Below are 21,687 nucleotides of genomic sequence, written 5' to 3'. Positions count from 1 at the left end.
TTCTGAGGTGCCTTGTAACTCCTGAGAAATAAAGGAGGAATGGCCAAAGAGATCATTTATGGAGAAAACAGACACTTGTGGTTCATAAAAAACTAACAAAAATGAAATAAATATTAGCATCTTTAGAGCGGCCCATTTGCTGATATTTCTTTCACTAGTTTTTTTTTTTAATAGGCTGTCTTCTCCATAAATGATCTGTTTTCCCTTTTCTCTTTCACTTCTCAGGAGTTACTGAGCTCCTGAGTAAATGTGCTTATTAAAACCTGTCTCTCAAACAATAGGTATCAATTTGTGCTAGTATCTTTTTCATTCCATGGCCTGGCCATGCAGTTATTCTCTTCTGCTCTTACTAATATTCCTTCTGCCTTTGACATGGTCAGTCAATCTCATTCTTCCTCCTTTTTTTTCTCTTGATATCTGTGATTCTGTGCTCTCCTGGTTCATCTTTTTCCTGGACAAATAGTCAGTCAGCATTTTAATCCATAGCTCTTCATCTTTCTTTCTTCCCAATGTATCCCTTCTGCCAGGTAAAGCCAGCAGCAACCAGGGCCAGGTTCAATACCTAGGGGTTCCTTTCCATCGATACAACACAGAACTGGCTCAAGCCCCCACCCAGTAACCTGGGGAAATTACACACCACCTCTGGGCACTTCTGAGAGGCAATACTTCCCCACTCGCAAGCACACAGTCTGAGTGTAGAAAAGAAACTTTTAATAAAAGGAGGGAAGTAACTCGGCATTAATTTGGGGAAATACCGCAAACAGGGTAATAAACATAAACCATGAGCAAAAGACCCGCCCCGAAGTGAGCAATGTCCTTTTCCCTCAGGTTCTTAAGTCCAGCAACCCAAAAGTCCCTTTAGCATGTCCATCCCTTCTCTGCACCCAATTCACAGTTGCTGTCCTTGGTCAGTGCAGACCCAGCGTTCAGAGGTGCACCTGCAGAGTTCACCTCCCACCCTGTGTGGCGGTAAGGAGGCACCTTACTCGCTCTGCTGCTCGGGCACTCGTCCGCTGACTCTCTCTGCCAGCTGCCCTACTGGCTGCTCGCTGTGCCTCTCCACCAGCCACCCTGTTGGCCACTTGCAACAACTCTCCGCCTCACCAGCCACTCATTTGCTAGTCGAGTGTCAGTCACCTTCTGCTGCCTCCTGCCTCTCTTCTGTGACCTCTGCACATCAGTCTCTTAGTGATTTTTAGCTCTTAGCAGTCTGGACAGAAACACAGTCCCACCACAACTGATTTCAGCTCCGATTGAGCATTTAAAATAACAAAAGAGGTTCCCAAGGAAGCCTATTTAGTGCTTTCTTTGAACAGTCAGGAGAAAGAGGTCAAACTAGTCTGCAGACTCCTAGGGAGAGTCCACAACTTCCTGGCTTGGACACCTGTCCCCACTGCTTGTACTTTCACAGGGCTCTGGTATTTGAGCCCCTGGCTTAACAAGGTCCTTTCAGCTGAAGGTGACCCCCCTCATTTGGGACAGGTTAAGCACAATCCTGCTTCCCTATATTCCTACAATAATTACAGCATTTTGGTAACAGCATTTTACTCCCCCTGCATTCAATACTAAAGTGATTTATAACACAACACCAGCCAAAGTTGATTACTTTGAGCAAAGTTTCGCTCTATTTGCTCGATATCTAAGCAGAGCAGGAACAAACTGTATTTACATAAACACACCCAAAGTCTCTCCACCTCCCAGCTAGCTGTCAGGGAAGAATTCATTCCCTGCTTACACCTTACTTGTTGGCATCAGCCTAGTTTCTGTTCTCAATCCCTTCTATACATCTTCCTCTTGACATCATCTGCTCCCACATTTCAACTACTGCATTTATGTGGATCATTCCAAACCTACATCTCCACTCTTCGCCTCCTTTATTATGTTTTAATCTTGTAACTCCAAGTGTCCTTCTGACATCTCCAGCCTCTCAAACAATATTTCTCCAAAACAGAATGTACCATTCTTTCTCTCCCATCCCACTACCTTCCTTCTCTATCACTTCACATTTCTGGCCATATAACAGATTCACAATCTCCTTGTCATTTTCAATTATCTTCTTCCTATTTCTCCTTTTAAAAATCAACAAAATCCATCCTTTCATATAATCTCCCCTACTAAAATATTTCTCCATATATCGGTCATATCTTCCTTCAGTTCTCTTCTCTGCTCACCCTTGTCCTCAACTCTCCACCATCCAATCTATCCAAACCTTTGTAGTTAATCTTCCTCTCCTACTTCCCTGGCCCCATTATACCCCTTGTGAATCCTTTCAATGACTTCTGGTCTGTTAGCATATCCAAGTTCTTAGCCACCCCCTTCAAGTCACTACAACCTCCTCTCCCTAATGACATCTTTGTTTTTATTTGTTCACTACTTTTCTACTCTCTAAACTCCTTCCAATCCACTCTTCTCACTGCTATCTCAATCTTCTTAGCTACATGCCTTCATTTATGATATCCCCTGCACTTGGCAGGTTTCTTGTTCTCCTCTCCCTCTTTCTCCACCTACAAATGCTCAGTCGGAGCATGTCAGCTCTTCAGTACATGGGCAGTTTCTCATTATATCTTTATAAAAGTGCCATGTACATTTACAGTGATGTCTAAATTATAGTATATAATAATAATATTCAGAAAAGTCACTGTGAAAAGGATATTGAGGAGTTGCACCTTTATTCTGTCAGTAACTTCCATATTCAATTTTCTCAGTTTGCAAGTCAATTTTTTTTCTGACTGCTAGCATTGCAAACTCAGCCATCGCTCTGCAACACAAGTTGTGCTCTTTCTGCCACTTACATCATCCCAAGTAATAAGGATTCTACAATCAGAACTGAACTGATGATTTGGTTAATGATGCATGAGGCAGAATAACATGTGTCCTGTTCTTGCATAGCTGTATTGGCTCTACCATGCCAGCGGTAATAAAAGCTTGATTTTATGAGGAAGGTCACTAGAGTAAGGAAATGGTTTTGTGGCTAGGGCTGAGTCCCTTCACAGCTCAGTCTTAGACTTTCTGTGTGACTCTGGCTAAGTCACTTTTTCTCTCCTGTGTATCAGTAAAATGCGGATAATAGTACTTCCCTACCTCCAAGAGGTGAATTCATTAATGACTGGTGCTCAGGTGCTGCTGTATTGAGGGCCATATAAGCACCAAGATAGACATGACTTGACGTAGAGGGAGCAAATGTAGCTTGTGTCTGTTTGACTTAGACTTTAGTAGTAGTAGTAGTAATACTAATACTACCTATTTCTTATTTTGCACTTTTCATCAGTTAATCTCAAAACACTCTATGACCTTTAAACTATTTATCCTTACAACATCCCTGTGAGATAGGGAAGTATTATCATCCCTGTAAGCACTTCAACAGGGATTACGGGCTAGCTTCACATTGCCACACCTTTTAGGCACCTAGAAAATCACTGGAATTCACAAAGCCTACATCTGACAACTAGTCTGTTTATACAATGAATAGGGAGAGAGAGGTGCCTCAGAGTGGAATTCAGAAAAGCCAGTACACTAGGCATCTCCTCTCTTAATCTAGTCAGTGGGATATGTGGAAGAGAGGGATGTGTCCTAAGCCGCCCCCTCCCTCCCCCCGGAAGTTTGGCACCTAAGTCAGGCTGGAGGGAGGCATCTCCCTCTGCTTGGGATTCTCCATGGCAAACCCTCTCTTGGTGGTGGGCACCTATGTGGTTTTTGCAAGAAGTCTGAGGGGGGGAATCACTTTTAGCCCAGTGATTAGGGTACACACCTTGGCTGTGGGAGGCTCCTGATTCAAGTATCCATTTCCACAGAGAAGGGAGGGAAAGGCTTTTGACCTGGTTCTGCCACCTCTCAGGTGTGTGCCCTCACTACTGGGCTGATGTGGCGCTCTCGTCTGTTGAAGCTGTTCCACTGTGTCTACGTCATTAATGTTTTAGGACAAATGTTTTTATTTAAAATCCATTGTCATGAAAAAGTTACATTAATTGTGTTGTGGGGGATTGTTGTCCCCGCAGTGCATTCAGAAATTAAGAACAATTCTTTGTTTGAGACAAAAAAACTTTATTTAACTAGCAAATTGAAAGAACTAGCAAGAGTCTCTTCAGTGTGAGCCTATACGCCATTTTCACATGAAGATCAATGTGGAGTGGTCATCACATACAAATTCACTGCATTCTCCACATTGCTTGTGGCTCTTCTGGTCAGCTGACCGTGGCAAATATGTCAGTGTAACCAAGGGACAAAATAATAGAGCAACACATTTGGAATACATTTGTACCTTACATACATTTTTGATACAGACAAATGTTTTTTATGCTTAATTTAAAAAAATGTCACTGAATTGTGTACATACGCCTAGGTGAAAATGTCCTAAAACAGCATAGCTGGAGGGCCACCAGTTCATGAGTTATTACAACATATATGCTTGTGGGATACAACTTTACCCCACGAATATAGATGAGGGTTAAAAAAAGTCATTGGACAATGGATACTGGATCTCCCACCTCCCCCAAGTGAATGCATTCAGCACGAGGCTACAGAATTATTCTCATGCTTGCTTGTTCTTTCTCTCTCTGTGACCCAGTGACTCTTTCATTATTTATCCGCATGGAACAGCTTCAACAGGAGAGACTGAGGGAGTCTCACCTCAGGCTCTCCCATAGTTCAGTGGTTAGGGCATATAGCTGAGAGACAGCAGACTCCAGTTCATCTCCCTTCTCCCTCTCAGTTGGAGTTGCAACTTGAGCTGGTCAGCTCCCACATCCCAGTTGTGTACACTGAGGTAAAAGTTCTGAGGGAGGTCCTCTTTCCCCCACTGGCTATTTTGCGTGATCTCACCTACCGGATCAGACTGCCATAGGCAAGCTCTGAGCATGCTTACCAGATCAGGCCCCACAGTTCCAATGCCTTTCTTCCCCTGGTTCATGCATTGCTTTGGGGCTAAGAAGTCCAGACACCTGGTGTGAGGTAGCAGTGTGCATGCACAGAGGCAGAAACATAAGTACTTAGGGAGATTTTACTGAAAAAATGTAGATACCAAGTGAATTTAGATGCCTACTGTGTTTGGGAGCAGCTGAACAGAGGTTTTGTGAATCCCACTGGGCCTTATTCTGGGATGTAGGTTCCTAAAGTGGTAGTTAGGTGCATAAGTCCTTTTGTGAATTTAGCCCTGTGTCTTTTGATATGTTCTGTACAGCACAGAGCATATTAAAGGTACTCAATAGATAATCAATAAAAATTACAAAAGAGTATTTAGAAAGATTTTATTTTAAAATGCATTTCAACTTCATGGAACCTATTGGTAGGCCTGGACTGTTAAAGGTTCATGATTACACGGATCAGACTGACTGAAAATGAGTCAAGTTAACAATTAGGCATGTCTCAAAGGGAAAACAAATAGATATTGTCATTGTTTTAATATTAGAGATTAAATGATATTCTTATTCTTTATCTACTGTATAGCAACTTTTCAATGATTATCCAAGCCTTGATCTATCAAATGCTTATATATGGAGTCCTTATTCATTTGAGTAATTTCATTGACTTTGCAGGATCCAGCACCTACTTTCTACATTTCGAGAGAGCCAGACCTTCATAAATTTGCTAAATACAATTACAGTGTGTACTGCTTTTCTACTGTCTCTCACAGACAGTTACAAAAAGACCAGACTTGTAATCTTTTCACTGAAATAAAATCATACAAAATAAAAAAAGGCGAGTATAAATTATCCTTCAGATAAAGGTCTGGATAAGGACAAACACACAAGCCATATATGTTCTAATATTAAGATTATGAACTCCTTTGAAGAGACAAACCAAACATAGTCCATACCAAAAAGGGCTATTTTTTGTGCTATTCATGCCTGAACAGAATGGCTCAGCAAAGAAACTGAACAACTTTGATTTCTGTATGAAAACAAAAGTATAACTCTCTCTTTTTTTTCTTCTTTTTTTCCCCAGTATAGTGGCTTACTCGCGCGTCAAAAATGGGATATGTGGCACCCCACATTGGTGGCTGAGGCATTGTTTGCTATTGCGAACATCTTTAGTTCCCTGCGCTTGATCTCATTATTTACTGCAAATTCTCACCTGGGACCTCTGCAAATATCTCTAGGAAGAATGTTACTGGACATTTTAAAGTTTCTATTCATATACTGTCTCGTGCTGCTAGCTTTTGCAAATGGATTGAACCAGCTGTACTTCTATTATGAAACAAATGAACCCGACAGCTGCAAAGGAATACGGTGTGAAAAGCAGAATAATGCATTTTCAACGTAAGTGGCATATCTACTTTTCATTTGATACGTGCAATATTTTACTGATTCAGACTGTAAGCTCTACTTAGACTTGCTCAGACTGTAAGCTCTTTGGGGCAGAGACATCTTTTTCGTTCAGCATTTGTACAGCATCTAGCACAGTGGCGTCCTGGTCCATGACTGTCTCTAGGTCATACAATACAAATTATTATTATTAATAATAATAAAAAATAATAATTAATAACAAATACAGCAATCTATGATAAAGTATGGTCTATGCTAGAAAGACGTCCACAGAAGTAACTTAAAAGGGTATGAGCTAAAATGAGAAAAATGAGATAGTGTGATTTTGGCAATAAAATACTGATCTGGCTCCAAACAAATAAATTTAACCTGCTAAGAGTTTGCTTCTACAGGCAAATGTTGCTGTGGTTTTCTTCTATGTCTGTTTGTTAAGATTAAAGTGTCATCTTCTGAACAACTTCAGTTTTCAAAAACTTCAAGATTGTTTGTGTGTGGATAAATTGGATGTACAAGGTTCCACTGAAGCAGGACAAGGAAAAAAATTCAGTCCAAGCTGCCAGGGAGCCTGAATGCAAGGCCACCTTCAATTGAATTTCTTGTAAATGTTCAATCTCTACATTCTCACTTTTGTCTTAAAGGCTAAATAATAATGAGTTTCAGTTATTTATTTTCCTTCACTTTGAAAGTCAGTGATTTTAGTTCTTTAGCTATATCAAGTGACAAGGTTAGTGCCCAATCTGTATTAAATGAATTTTAATTCTCTACTTGAACTTTCACCTTCCACACTGAATCAGACTTCTGATACAAACAGCTGTTACAGCTGAGTTCTATAAGTCATATTTAGCTAGTCACCTGCATTTAAATTGTACCAAGAGCCACTTCCCCACCAGGGTGATGTTGAGGGAGGCAATGATAATTTGGCTGTCTTCGCTGGGGATCTGAAGAAGGTGCTGGCAGTGGTTATGGCCGTAAAAGAGGCTGTCTAGGCAGGTTGTGGTAGCTCCTGCTCCTTCAGTGCATGAGAAATTGCCAGCAGGGGAGTTTAGTGGTGCATTCTGTCTATGCCTTTCCAAGCACTGCAGAAAGACATGCTGCACAGCCACTCCTTGGAGGCACCCTGGGCCCAGTTCTCCACTTACTTGCACCAGATTTACACATCTGTAACTCCAGAGTCCAGTTTAGTTACTCCTGACTTGCACTGGTATAAAAGAATCAGGCCCTAGGACTTGCATAGACATAGTGTAAAGCCTTGCTCCACACTGCCCAGGAGCATGGGGCTGATCAGAGCTCAAAATAATAATTTGTAGTTTATTAGCACAGCTTTGTGTTACAAAGAAGTGATATTCTTTCAAACTGTTTAGCTCCTAAGGATCTGTTTCAAAGATGGCACCTTGTTATTTGACATCCTAGCTGCTGTCCTAGCCATATCTCTAAGGAGATATTATATAATTTAACTATAGAAGCACAAGGGGTGGGGTGGAGGGATAGCTCAGTGGTTTGAGTATTGGCCTGCTAAACTCAGAGTTGTGAGTTCAATTCTTGAGGGGGGCCACTTAGGGATTTGGGGCAAAATCAGTACTTGGTCCTGCTAGCAAAGGGAGGGGGCTGGACTCAATGACCTTTCAAGGTCCCTTCCAGTTCTAGGAGATAGGATTTATTTATTTATAATGTCATTTTGTGATTGTCTGCTTTATCTTTGAATTTCCGAGCTCTTTACTAAACAAAATGTATGCCTGGGAATGCCCCTATAATTCTACAGCTCCTTTTATCTAGAAGACTCTCAAAGCACACTACCAATTGAATATACAAACTGTTTACTGATACAAACAAATCATTTTAACCCACTGCTGCTGCTTCTTTCATATGGCACACCCACTGCTGAAATTCAGACACCAAATTAATTTAGAGGTCCAATTCTGGCCCACTGACGTCAAGACCACACTCTCATTGACTTCAATGGGATCAACTTTAGGCATGTGGGCCAAAAATGTTCAAGTGTAGGTACCTATATTTAAATAACTGGCCTGATTTTCAGAGATGCTGAGCAGTGATTGGAATAGAAGCAGCCACTTACTGAAGGGCCTATTTATGTATTTAGATGCCTGGCTTTAAGGACTCAAGTTTGGAGAGTTTACCAAAATTTCTCTGGAATATTACATACTTCTGTGTATATTGGGGAAAATCCTGTCCTCTGCTATCACAAAGGGCTTTTTGACTGTGCATGTAGGGAAAGATTTGGATATATATGTATATTTGCTGCTATTATTATCTATTTATTTTTCAGACTATTTGAAACACTACAGTCATTATTCTGGTCTATATTTGGTCTCATCAATCTGTACGTGACCAATGTACAGGCACGACATGAGTTTACTGAGTTTGTTGGGGCCACCATGTTTGGAACCTATAATGTCATCTCGCTGGTTGTTCTACTCAACATGTTAATAGCCATGATGAATAACTCTTACCAGCTCATTGCTGTAAGTTATTTCTCCTTATTAAATCACTTGCAATGAGTATTTTCTCGCAGTTTCCACATCCGCTTTTTCCAGCATTAAATTCCATTTAAATATAGAATACGGGGACACATTCTCTGATGTCTTCTAGTTCCTTTGCACTGCCCTTCAAGCACAAATAGACAAGAAAACTGCTGGATTTGGCCAGATGAGAATTCTCCCCGAATTCTGAATGGTGCAAAGCTGCTCCTCACACAGCAGTTGTGTTGTGGGAGGGGCAGGGTGTATCAAGGTTGCTGTCAACTGGCATAGGTTAGAGCAGACTGTTCTAGCCAAGATCTGCTCTGAGAATCAGGAATCTGCAACAGGCTGGTTGCATATTTTCTATTTTACACTCAAGATTGATTAAGCTTTAAAAAGCTATTTTCCAAACTTCAAGCCAAATCAATGGTTAGTACTATATCCAGTGATTCTTACAAAGCATAAAGATAAAATTAATGGGAACTGGTTGTCCAGATTCCTTAGGCAACTTTGAAAATGTCAGCCGTTGGGACAAACATAAACATAGATGTAGGAATGATCCTTCATTCCTTGCTCAAGCAAAGCACCCATTCACATTAAAGAGAGATTTGCTTAAGTAGGGATAGCAGGATCTGGTGCGTCTTCAGACCATCACATCTAGAGAGTTTAAAATATTTACTTCCCCACTTCAGTTCTCTAAGACTTTATGCAAGTGCTAATCCCTTGCAGGAGAGAATGCAGTAGCTGAAACTGGTGTAGTTTCACAAAGTGGTGGCTTTACAAATTGCACAGACTCTCCTACTAACAGTGAATGCAAAGATGTGGTATCTGATTTGATGACATATAAGGAAGCGGCAGTAGAGGCCTCGGACATTTCCTTAATTGTTCCTGTTTTCTCATTTCATTAAAACTGTATCTTTATTCTAATCAGAACTTTGGGGTTATTTTTTTATATATATCTTAACACTCATTAAATAGATTGATCTTTGGCAGATGCAGTCATGACTAGAACTGTGTGGAGAATATAAATGCCACTTCGTGAAGGATTTCAGGATTTGTTTTTGATCTGATTAGGAATGCAATCAGAAATTTTTGAAATTCTCTGTGAAAGAAAATTTTGAAAGAATCATTTTGTTTCAATTTTGACTTTTTAAAAGTTGTCTATTATAATCTATTTTCTAAACAGAAACTTGAACCTGGGCCTCCCCTATGCTAGGTGAGTTCCCCTGATCACTAGGCTAATGGGTATTTGAAGGAAAGCAATTTCTTTTCTTTTCTCCCCCTGAAAAATTTGGATAAGGATCTGTTTTATCCTGATGTGGAATGGGGGAAAATGTAATCTCAAAAATTTTCCTGGGACAAGAAAATTGTTTTCTGCCCACATCTACCTATATGGTAACAAACCCACAGCTCTATACAGCACTGTCCTGAAAACAGGAGAGCAACTAGTTTTGCCAATTCTCACTATTTGATTGCAACTCTCACTTTATTTGGTGTTTATTTAAATACCCAGCTCCTGGAGGCATATGATTAGGTGAGAATCTCAACTTTCATTTAAAAAATATATAATTTCCACCCCCTATGGTTGCAGGGAAAAGCTCAAAGCACCATCTGAGAGTACCCAAAAGACTTAAAAACCAGAAAACAAATTAAAAGAATCCAATATTTTTAAACTCATGATTTTGGGGAAACCTCACTCATGATGTTTGAATTTTTGAGGTTGCCAATTAACAGTGCCTCCACAAAATGGGACCCACATTTTGACCACATTTCCCAGGTCCCACAGCATTGCTCAAAACTAATATGTCAGAAAGAAAGTGAATGCTCTATGTAGAATGCCTGTTATGATGATATGGTACTATAGCAAAAGACCACTGCTAGACAGTTAGTATTTTTTCTATTTGTAATTTTCCTTTGCTGCCTTAGAGGTATTTAATTATTTTAAATATCTGTAGCAATGCAAGAAAGATTAAATGTGACATAATATCCAGACTATCTCTTACTGGGTAAAACAAGTCAATTGCTGCATTATAATTTCTATCACAAAGACAACTATGTTTTTTATAAGCCATTTAATTAGCACTTCAGGATATGTTTAGCTTATAGGGCCCCTGTAAGTTTTTTTTCACCTTGTTAATTTAGCAGTTTGTCAGTTGTTATGTTTCTTGTATACAGGATCATGCAGACATCGAATGGAAGTTTGCTCGAACAAAGCTTTGGATGAGTTACTTTGAAGAAGGAGGGACTCTGCCCACTCCCTTCAATGTTTTACCAAGCCCCAAGTCTCTCTGGTATCTGATCAAATGGACATGGAGACATCTGTGCAAGAAAAAGATTAGAAGGAAACCCGAAAGTTTTGGAACCATAGGGGTAAGGAATATACCATCCTGGTCTTGCGTCTGATGAAGTGGGCATTCACCCATGAAAGCTTACGCTCCAATACTTCCATTAGTCTTAAAGATGCCACAGGACCCTCTGTTGCTTTTTACAGATTCAGACTAACACGGCTACCCCTCTGCTACTTGACCATCCTGGTTCTTACTCAGTCTCTTCCCATCCCTTTCTAAATAGATGGTTTTTAGCCTTGCAGAGCTGGAAAGTCATGTAGGCCTGGGCCACACTACACAGTTAGGTTGACATAAGCTGCCTTGTGTTGACCTTGTTGCTCATGTGTCTACACTTAAATTTGTCTCCCACTGATGTAAGTGCCCCGTTAGAGCAACACAGTAACACCACCTCACCAAGCAGCATTGAGCCATGGTCGATGTACTGAGGTCAGGGCAGCATGAGTGTAGACACTGTATTGTCCCCAACAGTCCTCCAGCAGCTGTCTCAAAATGCCAAGCACTGATGGCTCTTGTCACAGGTCTGAACTCCACAGCTCAGAGATCACAGAGGCAGGAAGCTCCTCCCCCCCTACTCCCCACACACACACACATTTTAAAACCCTGGGAATTTTTGAAATGCCTTTTCCTGATTGCCCAGCTATCCATTCTCCACTATTCCATTCTCCACTGTTGTGTGTAACTGCCCAGCTGACCATGCTGGCCACACTCTCCAGCCTGGGTCTCCTGGACCGGTGGGGAGAAAAGGCTGTGCATTCACAGCTACAGACCTGCTGTAGAAACGTGGACATCTGTGAGCAGGTTGCTTGTGAATGCAGGAGAAGTGATACGACAGGGATCAGCAGCAGTGCTGCATGCGAGCAAAGGCACTGTGGCAGGCATGTCCCAGGGAGGCCAACAGTTGATCCGGTGCTGAGCCACGGATCTGCCATTTTTACAAATGGCTGCATACCATAATTGGTGGAAACCCCACCACCACACTGCAGACAACTGTGGATCCCTCTGAGGAGCCCGAGTCACAGGCCCCTGCTGTGAACAGCGAGGAGGAAGAGGAGGAAGATGGGGGACAACGATCAGGGGGTTCAGCTATGCTGCGAGCCAGGAGCTGCTTGAGACTCCACCACAGTCCATTCAGTCCCAGCAGTCGAGCCTGGGCGAGCCTGATACAGGGGAAGGAACCTCGGGTAAGTGTGTAAATGTATTTCCCATTACAGTGATGTACTGATGGAGCTCCCAACTTAACAGGACACAGCTATCAGCTTTTCATTAATGTACTCACACTAGAAAAGGTAGCAGCACAACAAAGAGAGGTAGAGTTATCTGCTTTTCATTCCCCTCTAGAGTTAGGCTGCGGGAGTTCGGGTGGGGAACAGTCTCAGCAATTTGCTTATGTACACAGGGATAGCCCTTGAATGCACCTGAGAAATCTTGATCAAACTTTCATGGAGGCACTCTGCCATCCTCTCTCAAAGCTTTCTAGGGATGGCAGCCTTATTTATTTCTCTGTGGTAGGACACTTTCCCACACCAGTCGGCGATATCTTCAGCAGGCACCTTTGCAGTAAACAGGCTAGTGGAATATGGGCTCGAGCTGCTTTGGGACACCAGCAGTAGCTGTGCTTTCTGTCTCTTTATTACCCTCAGGAGTGAGATATCAGCTAAAATCACCACCACCTTGGAAATGGGTGCCAATATTCAATGCCCTATACTCATAGTTTCACACAACTGAGCAATTCCCTCTTCATTTCCCTCACCCTGGAAGGCCATGCTCATCGTGGCTGGTGCTGTGCACAAGCACGCTGAAGCAGAAGTGTCAATAAGTACATCTTGTTTAAAACTTTAGGGGAGCAAGGGAAGGGAGTTCTGAATCTTAACTTTCACTTTCCGTTGTGACTACACTGACAGCGGTACCTCTGTGTGTTTTATCTGTAGCTGCTGCCATTGTGGCCTTCAGGCATTCCTCTCCTTACCTGTGGAACGCCTGATCTAAATAAGGAGGAGAAAGAAGAGGACTCAGGATGACATGTTCAATGAGATCCTGCAAGCCAGTGCTGCATCAGACCATGAGCAGAGGGCCTGGAGGGTGAATATTACAAACTATGTGGAGAAGGAAAGAGCAGACAGGAGAAAGGCCCAGGGGTCCCAGCAGGAAAAGGAGAGGAAGATGCACCAGGACATAATGGGGCTTCTCTGGCAGCAAACACACATGCTTCAGACTCTTGTGGACCTTCAGTTTCAACAGTCACATTCTTGCCTTCCTTTGCAGTCTATGGAGAACCCCAATATAGCACCTTCCTTCACTGCCATCACCCTTGCACGTGGCATAAGTGTCTGCATCCCTACCCCTACCACTCCACACAGGGGACAGTAAGGCCAACCACCACTTCACATACACTGACCTGTCAGAGCAGTGGTGATCAATCTGCAGCCCACAGGCTGCAGGTTCCCCACCACTGTGTCAGAGCCACAGTTGCCGTATGTGTAGTTAAAATGGACATGAATGTACCTTCCCCTTCTTAAGCTCTGTTTCATAAAATTTAAGAAGTGTTTAACATATTTGCTCTTAACTTGCAAAGAATTTTTTTGCAGTGTTTTTGCTACTCAAGAAAATTCTATTGTTTGGAAAATTATCCATCTTTATTAGTTCCCAACATATGCTGCAGAATGTCTAGCGGTACTGAAAACACCCACTTACTTGTTATTATATGGCGTGACACAGCTCACAGGATCAGTGGAAAAAACACAGCGTAATGATCATAAATGTATAGCAAGCACCACAAAATTAATAGGTGCATTGACAGTGTTATATTCGTTCATGTACACCAAGCACCATACAATACCTAACAGACCCCAAAATAGCAGGGCCAGGTAGAGCACAGGACACCACAATGCATTAAGGTGGCTCACTGTTAAAGTGCTTTTTCATAACCTCCCTGAGCCATATAACTCTGTGTTGAGCTCTTCTGATAGCCCTTGTGTCTGGCTGCTCAAACTCAGCAGACAGCTGCTCTATGTCCAACCTCCACCCTGGTGGCCACTTTTCCCCATTTGCTTCATAGATATTATGCAGGACACAGCAGACAGATATAACCGTTGGGATGCTTTTTCTTACTGACATCCAATCTTGTAAGTAAACAACACCAGCATCCCTTCAATCTACCGAAAACACATTCAACACTCATTCTGCACCTGCTGAGTCGGTAGCTGAATCTCTTTTTGGTGCTGTTGAGGTGGCCAGTGTACAGCTTCATGGCTCAGGAAAGCAAGAGGTAGGTTGGGTCTCCCAGAATCACTACTGACATTTCAACATTGCCAATGGTAATCCACCAGTCGGGAAAGAAAGTCCCTGCTTGTAGCTTTGTGAGCAGTCCTGTGTACTTAAAGATGCAAGCATCGTGCACCTTCCTTGACAAGCCAAGATTGACATTGGTGAAGTGTTCCCGGTGATCCACCAATGCTCGCATAACCATGGAAAAGTAGCCCTTTCTGTTGATGTACTGTGTGCACATTGCCAACAGTCACAGTCCTTCATAGCAAGAGATGATTAATGGTGCTGCACATTTATATGACAGTGGCCCCACCGTGGATTTTTGAATGCCAAAGTGATTTTCCCACAGACTGGTATCAATCCAATGTTGCAGACTTGCACAGTGTGATTTCCACTCGCTTCTCCACTGTCAGTGCAGCTCTCATTCCGGTGTCCTTGTGCTGGACGGCTGGGGCAAGCTTGGCACACTGATCCAGGAATGCAGCCTTACACATCCAAAAGTTCTGCAGCCACTGCTCATCATCCCAACCCTGCATTACGATGCAATCCCACGAGTCAATGCCCATTTCTCAGGCCCAGAAGAAGCTCTCCACCGTCTGCAGCTGCTTAGTGCACACCACTAACAACCTTGAATTGGATCTTGCTATGTCCCACAGCAAACTGTCCTCCAATAAATCATCATGTTTCTCCCAGGTTTGGTGCTTCTTGCAGCTCTGCAAATACTGCAGGATTGTGCATCCTGTGCTTGCAATGCTCAAAACACCAGTGCAGAGCTGTGCAGGCTTCTGTCAGAGATGGCAGACAGGGAGGAGGGCCACGCAGGTATGTGGGATTTTTAAAAACGGTGCAAAAATGGCATTATGGGATGTACAAAGTTGCATGCTGGGAAGTTCACCTCTTACTCCCAGTCATCCCTGTGTGACTTGTTCCTGCCCCACCATGCATTGCCAAAACTTCCCAAAAGACAGTGTGCTGGATGGTGGTAAGTTATACACTGGGATACTTATCCACATTGCACCGTACTGTGCATCAGCACAAGCACTCCTGGTGAGTACGCGCAGCGCCGACACATGGAGACAAGCCATACCCACAAGCCATATACTAACTGCTACGGTTTTATGCCATTGGAACTTGTGTCGGCAAAAGTTTGTAGCATAGACATGCCCTTAAGATATGTCTACACTGCAATCAAAGTTGTGACTACGGCACATATAGACATAGATTTGATCTAGCTAGCTTGAATAACAATATCAGTGAAGCTGAGGCATCTTAAGTTGACTAGCTGCTCAAGAACATACCCAGGATCCCAGGCCAGCTGCCATGCATGCTGCTGTGGCTTTACGACTATCATTATTACAGCAACCTAGACCAAAGCTAGCTTGGGTATGTCTTCACAGGCAGCAACCACACTTCTGATTGCAGTGTAGATGTCCCCTTAGCTTTCAAATGGGTGGAAGAGCATGACAGTATCATTGTGGTGTGTCATACTGACACTGAGTTACATTCATGGCATGCTGTTGAAGTAGAGAGACCCGTGTATCACAATTTATGCAATATCACCTTGAAAACATGACAGTGTGGTGTCAAATATTGCACCTTTGCCAAAGACCTGCCTGTGGGGTCCAAAAGAGATACCTGTGGTTCCACAGCCATAGTTTAAGTATCACTGACATACCACAGACAAATAGCATATATCCACAATACAGTACAGTATATAATGAATATGTGATAATGGGCTATTAAGTATTGTAAGGCTCTGGAAGCAATGCTCATGAGAAGCCATTCCTATTATAGAGGAAACCTCTTGGAGAATAAGGGCACTTACACGATGCAGGCAGAAGTATTTTCTAATTTTCCTGTATGTGTCATGCTAGATCAAACACACCCCTATTATCATCATTCAGCACAGAGTCATAGTGCATGGAGCATAAGGAATTGGGAACCTTTAGGGGAAGAAGGAAAAGGGAGGGATCCCCACTAGAGAGGCAAAGGCTGATTGATCCAGTTATCAGGACACTAGCCTTGGATTTGGGAGACATGGATTCAACTTCCAGCTCAGGCACAGATTTCCTGTGTGACTGTGAGCAAGTCACTAAGTCTCTCTATGCTGCCATTCCCTATCTGTAAAATGGGGACAATAGTACTTCCTTATCTCACAGGGATGTTGCCAGGATAAATACTATGAAGATTGCGGAGTGCTAGACATAACGGGAAGGGGGGCATATCAATACCTATAAAGGAAAGATACAAGGGATACAGTCCTGGCTCTATTAAATTCAATGGCAAAACTCCCACACACTTTAATGAAGGCAGAAGTTTACCCCAGGAGCAGGGACTGGGGAAATTACATGGAGGATCTGATGTATTCTCCTATCTGGGCCTATTCATATATACCCCTCTTACCTGTTTTCTCTTTCCAACCCCCATGATGATGGTCTAGACTTGCCCCACTCATTGTCCTGTCATATCCTGTCATTCACTTTAATCAGTGAGAAGTTTTTCTCCTGGATGGACGTATAGAGAAACAAGCATGCAGAGATGACTCACGTGTGATGGATATGCAGAATGACAGCTGAAACTAGTCCAGATTTCCTGAAAAGCTGCTGAATTCATGTGTTCCAGACCATGGGCTTGTCGGACAACATTTGCATTGTGAAAGGCTAGTGTGATTGGTTTAGCTGCCACTACTGTAGCTAGGAAAGAAAGAATAGAGAAGGGGAAAAAACAGCCACAGAAAGGGAGAAAGTAGGTGTCAGGAAAAAAAAAAAAAACCCCAAGAGGGTATGAGGATGGCACTGAAACAGATTATGAAAAATAGACTGCAGGAATCAGACAAGTGAAAAGAGATGGAGACATTAAAACTCACATAGAAAAGCCAGGGATAAAGAAAGATTGATTCAGAAAGAAAGAAAAGCAAAACAAAAAACAGGAGATGAATTCAGAAAGAACGATGGAAAACTACAATGAACCCCAAAGTCCCGTAACAGAAGAAAAAGAAACAAGTGCAGATAAGAGCCAGACAGAAAAAAAAGAGTGGGATTATATTTAAAAGAGAAATATGACTCACAGTGGCAATGTGTTTGTGTATTTGAAGGTGGGGTACATAACATTCATTTATTAAACATTTTGAGCCAGATTATTAGATGGTCTAAACAACTGTGTTAAATTTAGGGGAGCTAAATTCCAATTCACACCAGCTGGGGATCTGGGGATCTACTATGTCTTTTAAAGAGATTAGTGATTAATATCAGTTCAGAATTAATTTAACTTGAATCCTTTTATAGGTATTAATCACTTGGAGATCAGTTTTTAAAATACTGTTAGTGGTAAAGTAAGTCAGGTAATGTCATGATGGCACCCAACCTACCAATATTATGACTGTTTCTCAGTGTTTAAAAACAGGCAGTGAAATAGGTTTTGTTGCAAATAGAATTGAACAAAAATGCCATTGTTTTTTATAGGAAAATTTGAAAAAAAAAAAACCCTTTTTTTTTCAAAATCACTGTAATTTTTTAAAATGTATTTATTTTTGTTTTTTTATGAAAACTCAATATTTTTTATTCTTTGTTTTGTTTCTCCCTCATCTGTCCTCTTTCCCTCTCCGCACCCCCCGCCCAGAACCCTGGTTTCTGGTAAATGAAATGATACAAAGGAATAAGGGAGTAAAAAGGAGGGAAAATACTGAAAAGTGAATTTTTTTTGTCTTCTGGTTTTTCATGGGAAAAAAACACAAAAATTTTGAAAGAAACAACATTTTCCATAAAACTTTTGTGTAAAAAAAAGGGGGGGGGCTTTTGTCTGCCAACAAATTTTTGAGGGGAATTTTCCAACCAGCTCTCATTGCAAGAGCCTCTCTTTTTCATTTGTTTGGAACATGACTAATTTTTCTCTGCTTGTGACTCTAAGGCCTGATCCAAAGTCCAGTGAAGTTCTTCTACTGACTTCATTAGGCTTTGGATCAGGCCTAGAGTGGACACACACAATTTCTTGGGGGTACTTCCTTATGAGCTATATACATACCAGACTGTTGAACTGCCTGCCCTCCAAAAAGGGCAAATTCCCCTTTGGTGCAGTGGGCATGGCTGGTGCAGGGTACACTATGGGAGTCTTTCATACACCTCTCTTTGCCAGTTATTAATTTTCATTTTTCCTGAATGAAAATTCTCTGCATCTGCCAGAGTCCACTGTGCAGTGGACAGCCGATCCTCTGGTTTGATCAATCATCACACACAGCTAGTTTATGAAATCTTTCTCCTATCACATGGCTTTTCTTTGGAGCAGCAGGCTCTTCAGTCGGTGGACCATTTGAACAGCTGATTTGACTAAATCTAAACATTTTACAGGAATATATTGATTTCATCAAAATTTTTGATGGGAAATTAACAAAATGTTATCATATTGACTTATGTTTACAATATCATAGACTAATTGAAATGATAAAGTCTAAACATTTCTACAAGGGTACTTTGAGATTTCCAAAATTCAATATTTTCGATATTTCATTTTGTAGTAAATTTTGACCTTTCATTCTGATTTGGGATGAAAGAAGATTTCAGAATGTTGAAATGTTCCACAGAATGAAAATTCCATTTCCCGACCCAACCATCTCTACTGCTCAGCTGTTCTGAGATCATCTATTCCAACCACAGGTGCAGCTTGCTCACAGACAGTGTAAAAAGACCAGCGATGTTCAATAGTAATTTACCAGCACTTAGGTTCTAATACTAAATGCTGATTCAGAGAGGTCTTTTACCTTCAAAAATTATTGCACACTTTTATTTATTTTTATGTATTTTTTTTATTTTTGCTAATGTCATTTTGACATAGCCCAGTATATGCAGTATTATCTTTAGCTATTATCACAAAACGGTACAAAGTTAGTACTTCATTGCATATTTCTAAGACTGGGTAGTCAATAGGCAGACCGCAGGCCAAATCCAGACTGCCAGCTGCTTTTGAATGGACCACGAAAGCTTTTATTTATTTATTATGATCATTACTGTTATTGTGGTGTAAAAATGTTTCTCTGTAGTCTGGACCTTGACTATACCTTGACTAAGAAATTTGGACCTTGACAAAAAGAAATTGACTACCCCTGTTCTAAGATAACTAGTATGCTGCTGTTTAAGCAATATAGAGAAGCTGCATTGAAGTACATATATAAACTATGGATTTGTAGTGCAGTTTTATTGACCTTTTTAGGCCTAAATTTTCCAGACTAATCAATGTCTTTTGGTGTCTAAAATTACTCAACTTGGCTAACCACAATCTGTGACCATTTTTGAAATATAGGCCCTAATTCATAAAAAAAGAAGGGTGGAATAAAATATATTATTTTCCTCCAACTATGTGACATGTTTCACTATCCAGATTTGTTATTGATGTAGGATTAAATTTCAGAGCTGTTATTTAGTGTCTTATCACCATCACTCAATTGTAGATTTCTCCATTCCGATTTTAAACTTAAAGTAGTCTGAAGGACATAGAGGAAAGGATTTGCTCATAACACCTTGAGTATTTCCTCATGCTGCTGACTTACATACAGGAGCGGCGCCAGGGTTTTTGGCGCCCTAGGCGGGGGTCCTTCCACACTCCCGGTCGTCATTGGCAATTCGGCGGTGGGGGGGTCCTTCCGCGCTCCCGGTCTTCGGGGCACTTCGACGGCGGGTCCCGGAGCGAGTGAAGGACCCGCCACAGAATTGCCGCCGAAGACCCAGAGCGCGGAAGGACCCCCCCGTCGCCGAATTGCCGCCCCCTCCCAAATCCTGGTGCCCTAGGCGACCGCCTAGGTCGCCTAAATGGAAGCGCCGGCCCTGCTTACATAAGCATTTAAGAGAAACAAGGTGGGTGAGGTAATACCTTTTATTCCGTTGGTGAGGGAGACAAGCTTTCGAGCTTACACAGAGCTATTCTTTAGGTCTGAGAAAGAAGAGCTCTGTATAAGCTTGAAAGCTTATCTTTCTCACCAAAAGAAGTTGGTCCAAGAAAAAATATTACCTCACCTACTTTGTCTTTCTGATATCCTGGGACCAACACAGCTACAACAACACTGCATAAGCATTTACCTCTATTCCGTTTTACTCAGGTTCTTATACATCCTCATCACATTATCTGAGCACTTTCCAGAAATGTATTAAGTGATGTAACTAGCATTTGTCACGTTTCTCCTTTTTTCTTACCCTTTTCTTTCCAAGGGGAAAATAATGTGAGGTTTTAGCTTGTTTCTTAGTGAAGGTTAGATCAAAGGAGTGCAATCACCCTTGGAATGGAAAGTGGTGACATTTGAGGTGGTGGTTAGATTCTGCAGGAGTTTCTTGCACAGCCCTGGACCAGCCCCAGAGAAAGCAGTGTCTCCTTCAGAGATAAGATTTACCCTAGCCACGGACAGCTGTGTTGTTCCTGGGGACTGGCATTGTCAAGCATGATACACATCCCAGAGTATCCTTGATCCAGACCATTGAGCTCCTTGATCATAAGGATAGACTTTGAATTTGAATTCTACCTTTATGCAAATTTCTAGGTGAAAAACAATTGGCTAGAAAAAAATCATGTCTCTAAAAATAATTTAGTATTATTACATTTTTGACCAGTAAATAGATTTTGCTGCCAAGTCTGCAAAACTGTATTGATTGGCTGGCAATTTAATAAACAGGGTAATAGAAATTATTACTGGTATTAAAGTAATGATTAGAGTCTCTCAAATGAGGTACATGCAAGGTCCTATATGTACACAGGACATCAGAAAGGACTTATTATTATCTTTCTTTTTATCACATGCACAGACAGATTAAGTGACTTGCCCAATATCACACAGAAAATTTGTGGTAGAGCTGGGAACTGAACCGGCATCTTAGGGATTCCACTGCTGTGCTTTAATCACATGACCATGCCTTCTCTTTATTACAGTGATTAATATATATGTATATATATTTTTGTCCATGGCTGTTCTACCCACAACTTCCAACTGCACTTCACATACAGCTGAGCTGCATTTAAACATCAACTTTTCTTTAATAAAAAGTCATTAAAAAATCTAAATCAAAGGTTTTTGAATTCTCACTCTTTTTCTTGCTTAAACAAAAGTAACTATTCAAAGAGGTCCTTCTGGGAGTGGAGCACTAAACAAAGAGAAGGGGAAAGCAGTGACTGTTTTAAGTATTAACATTTGGCATGTATGCAGCTTTCATTAAGTTTTGAATCTTGGCAGCATCAATTTTAATTTTATCTTTTTATTAAAAAAATAAATAAATCTTGACCAGTAAACATTTCCTAATTTAGCTTTCTCCATAGCAAAGGGAAAGCTGTGAGTGAAGTCATGTTGAAAGTTTTAGACACAAC

The 21,687-nt window shown here is 41.5% G+C and overlaps 1 protein-coding gene across 1 annotated transcript in view; it reads left to right on the top strand.

The window, feature by feature from the left end:
- LOC113406809 (short transient receptor potential channel 4-like) overlaps positions 1-21,687 on the top strand; it is a gene marked incomplete at its 5' end in the record, with an annotated part of 98,725 nt that overhangs the window by 70,475 nt on the left and 6,563 nt on the right. Inside the window, 3 exons of the mRNA XM_026653555.1 lie at positions 5,941-6,254; positions 8,545-8,740; positions 10,913-11,107. Coding sequence (XP_026509340.1) covers positions 5,941-6,254; positions 8,545-8,740; positions 10,913-11,107 — 705 coding nt within the window. The remainder of the gene's footprint in view (positions 1-5,940; positions 6,255-8,544; positions 8,741-10,912; positions 11,108-21,687) is intronic.

Source organism: Terrapene carolina, unplaced genomic scaffold (genome assembly GCF_002925995.2).
Source record: "Terrapene carolina triunguis isolate 2854851 unplaced genomic scaffold, T_m_triunguis-2.0 Scaffold141, whole genome shotgun sequence".
Classification (NCBI taxonomy): domain Eukaryota; kingdom Metazoa; phylum Chordata; order Testudines; family Emydidae; genus Terrapene; species Terrapene triunguis.
Note: the sequence above shows the minus strand (reverse complement) of the source record. Positions and strands in the feature narration are given on the sequence as shown.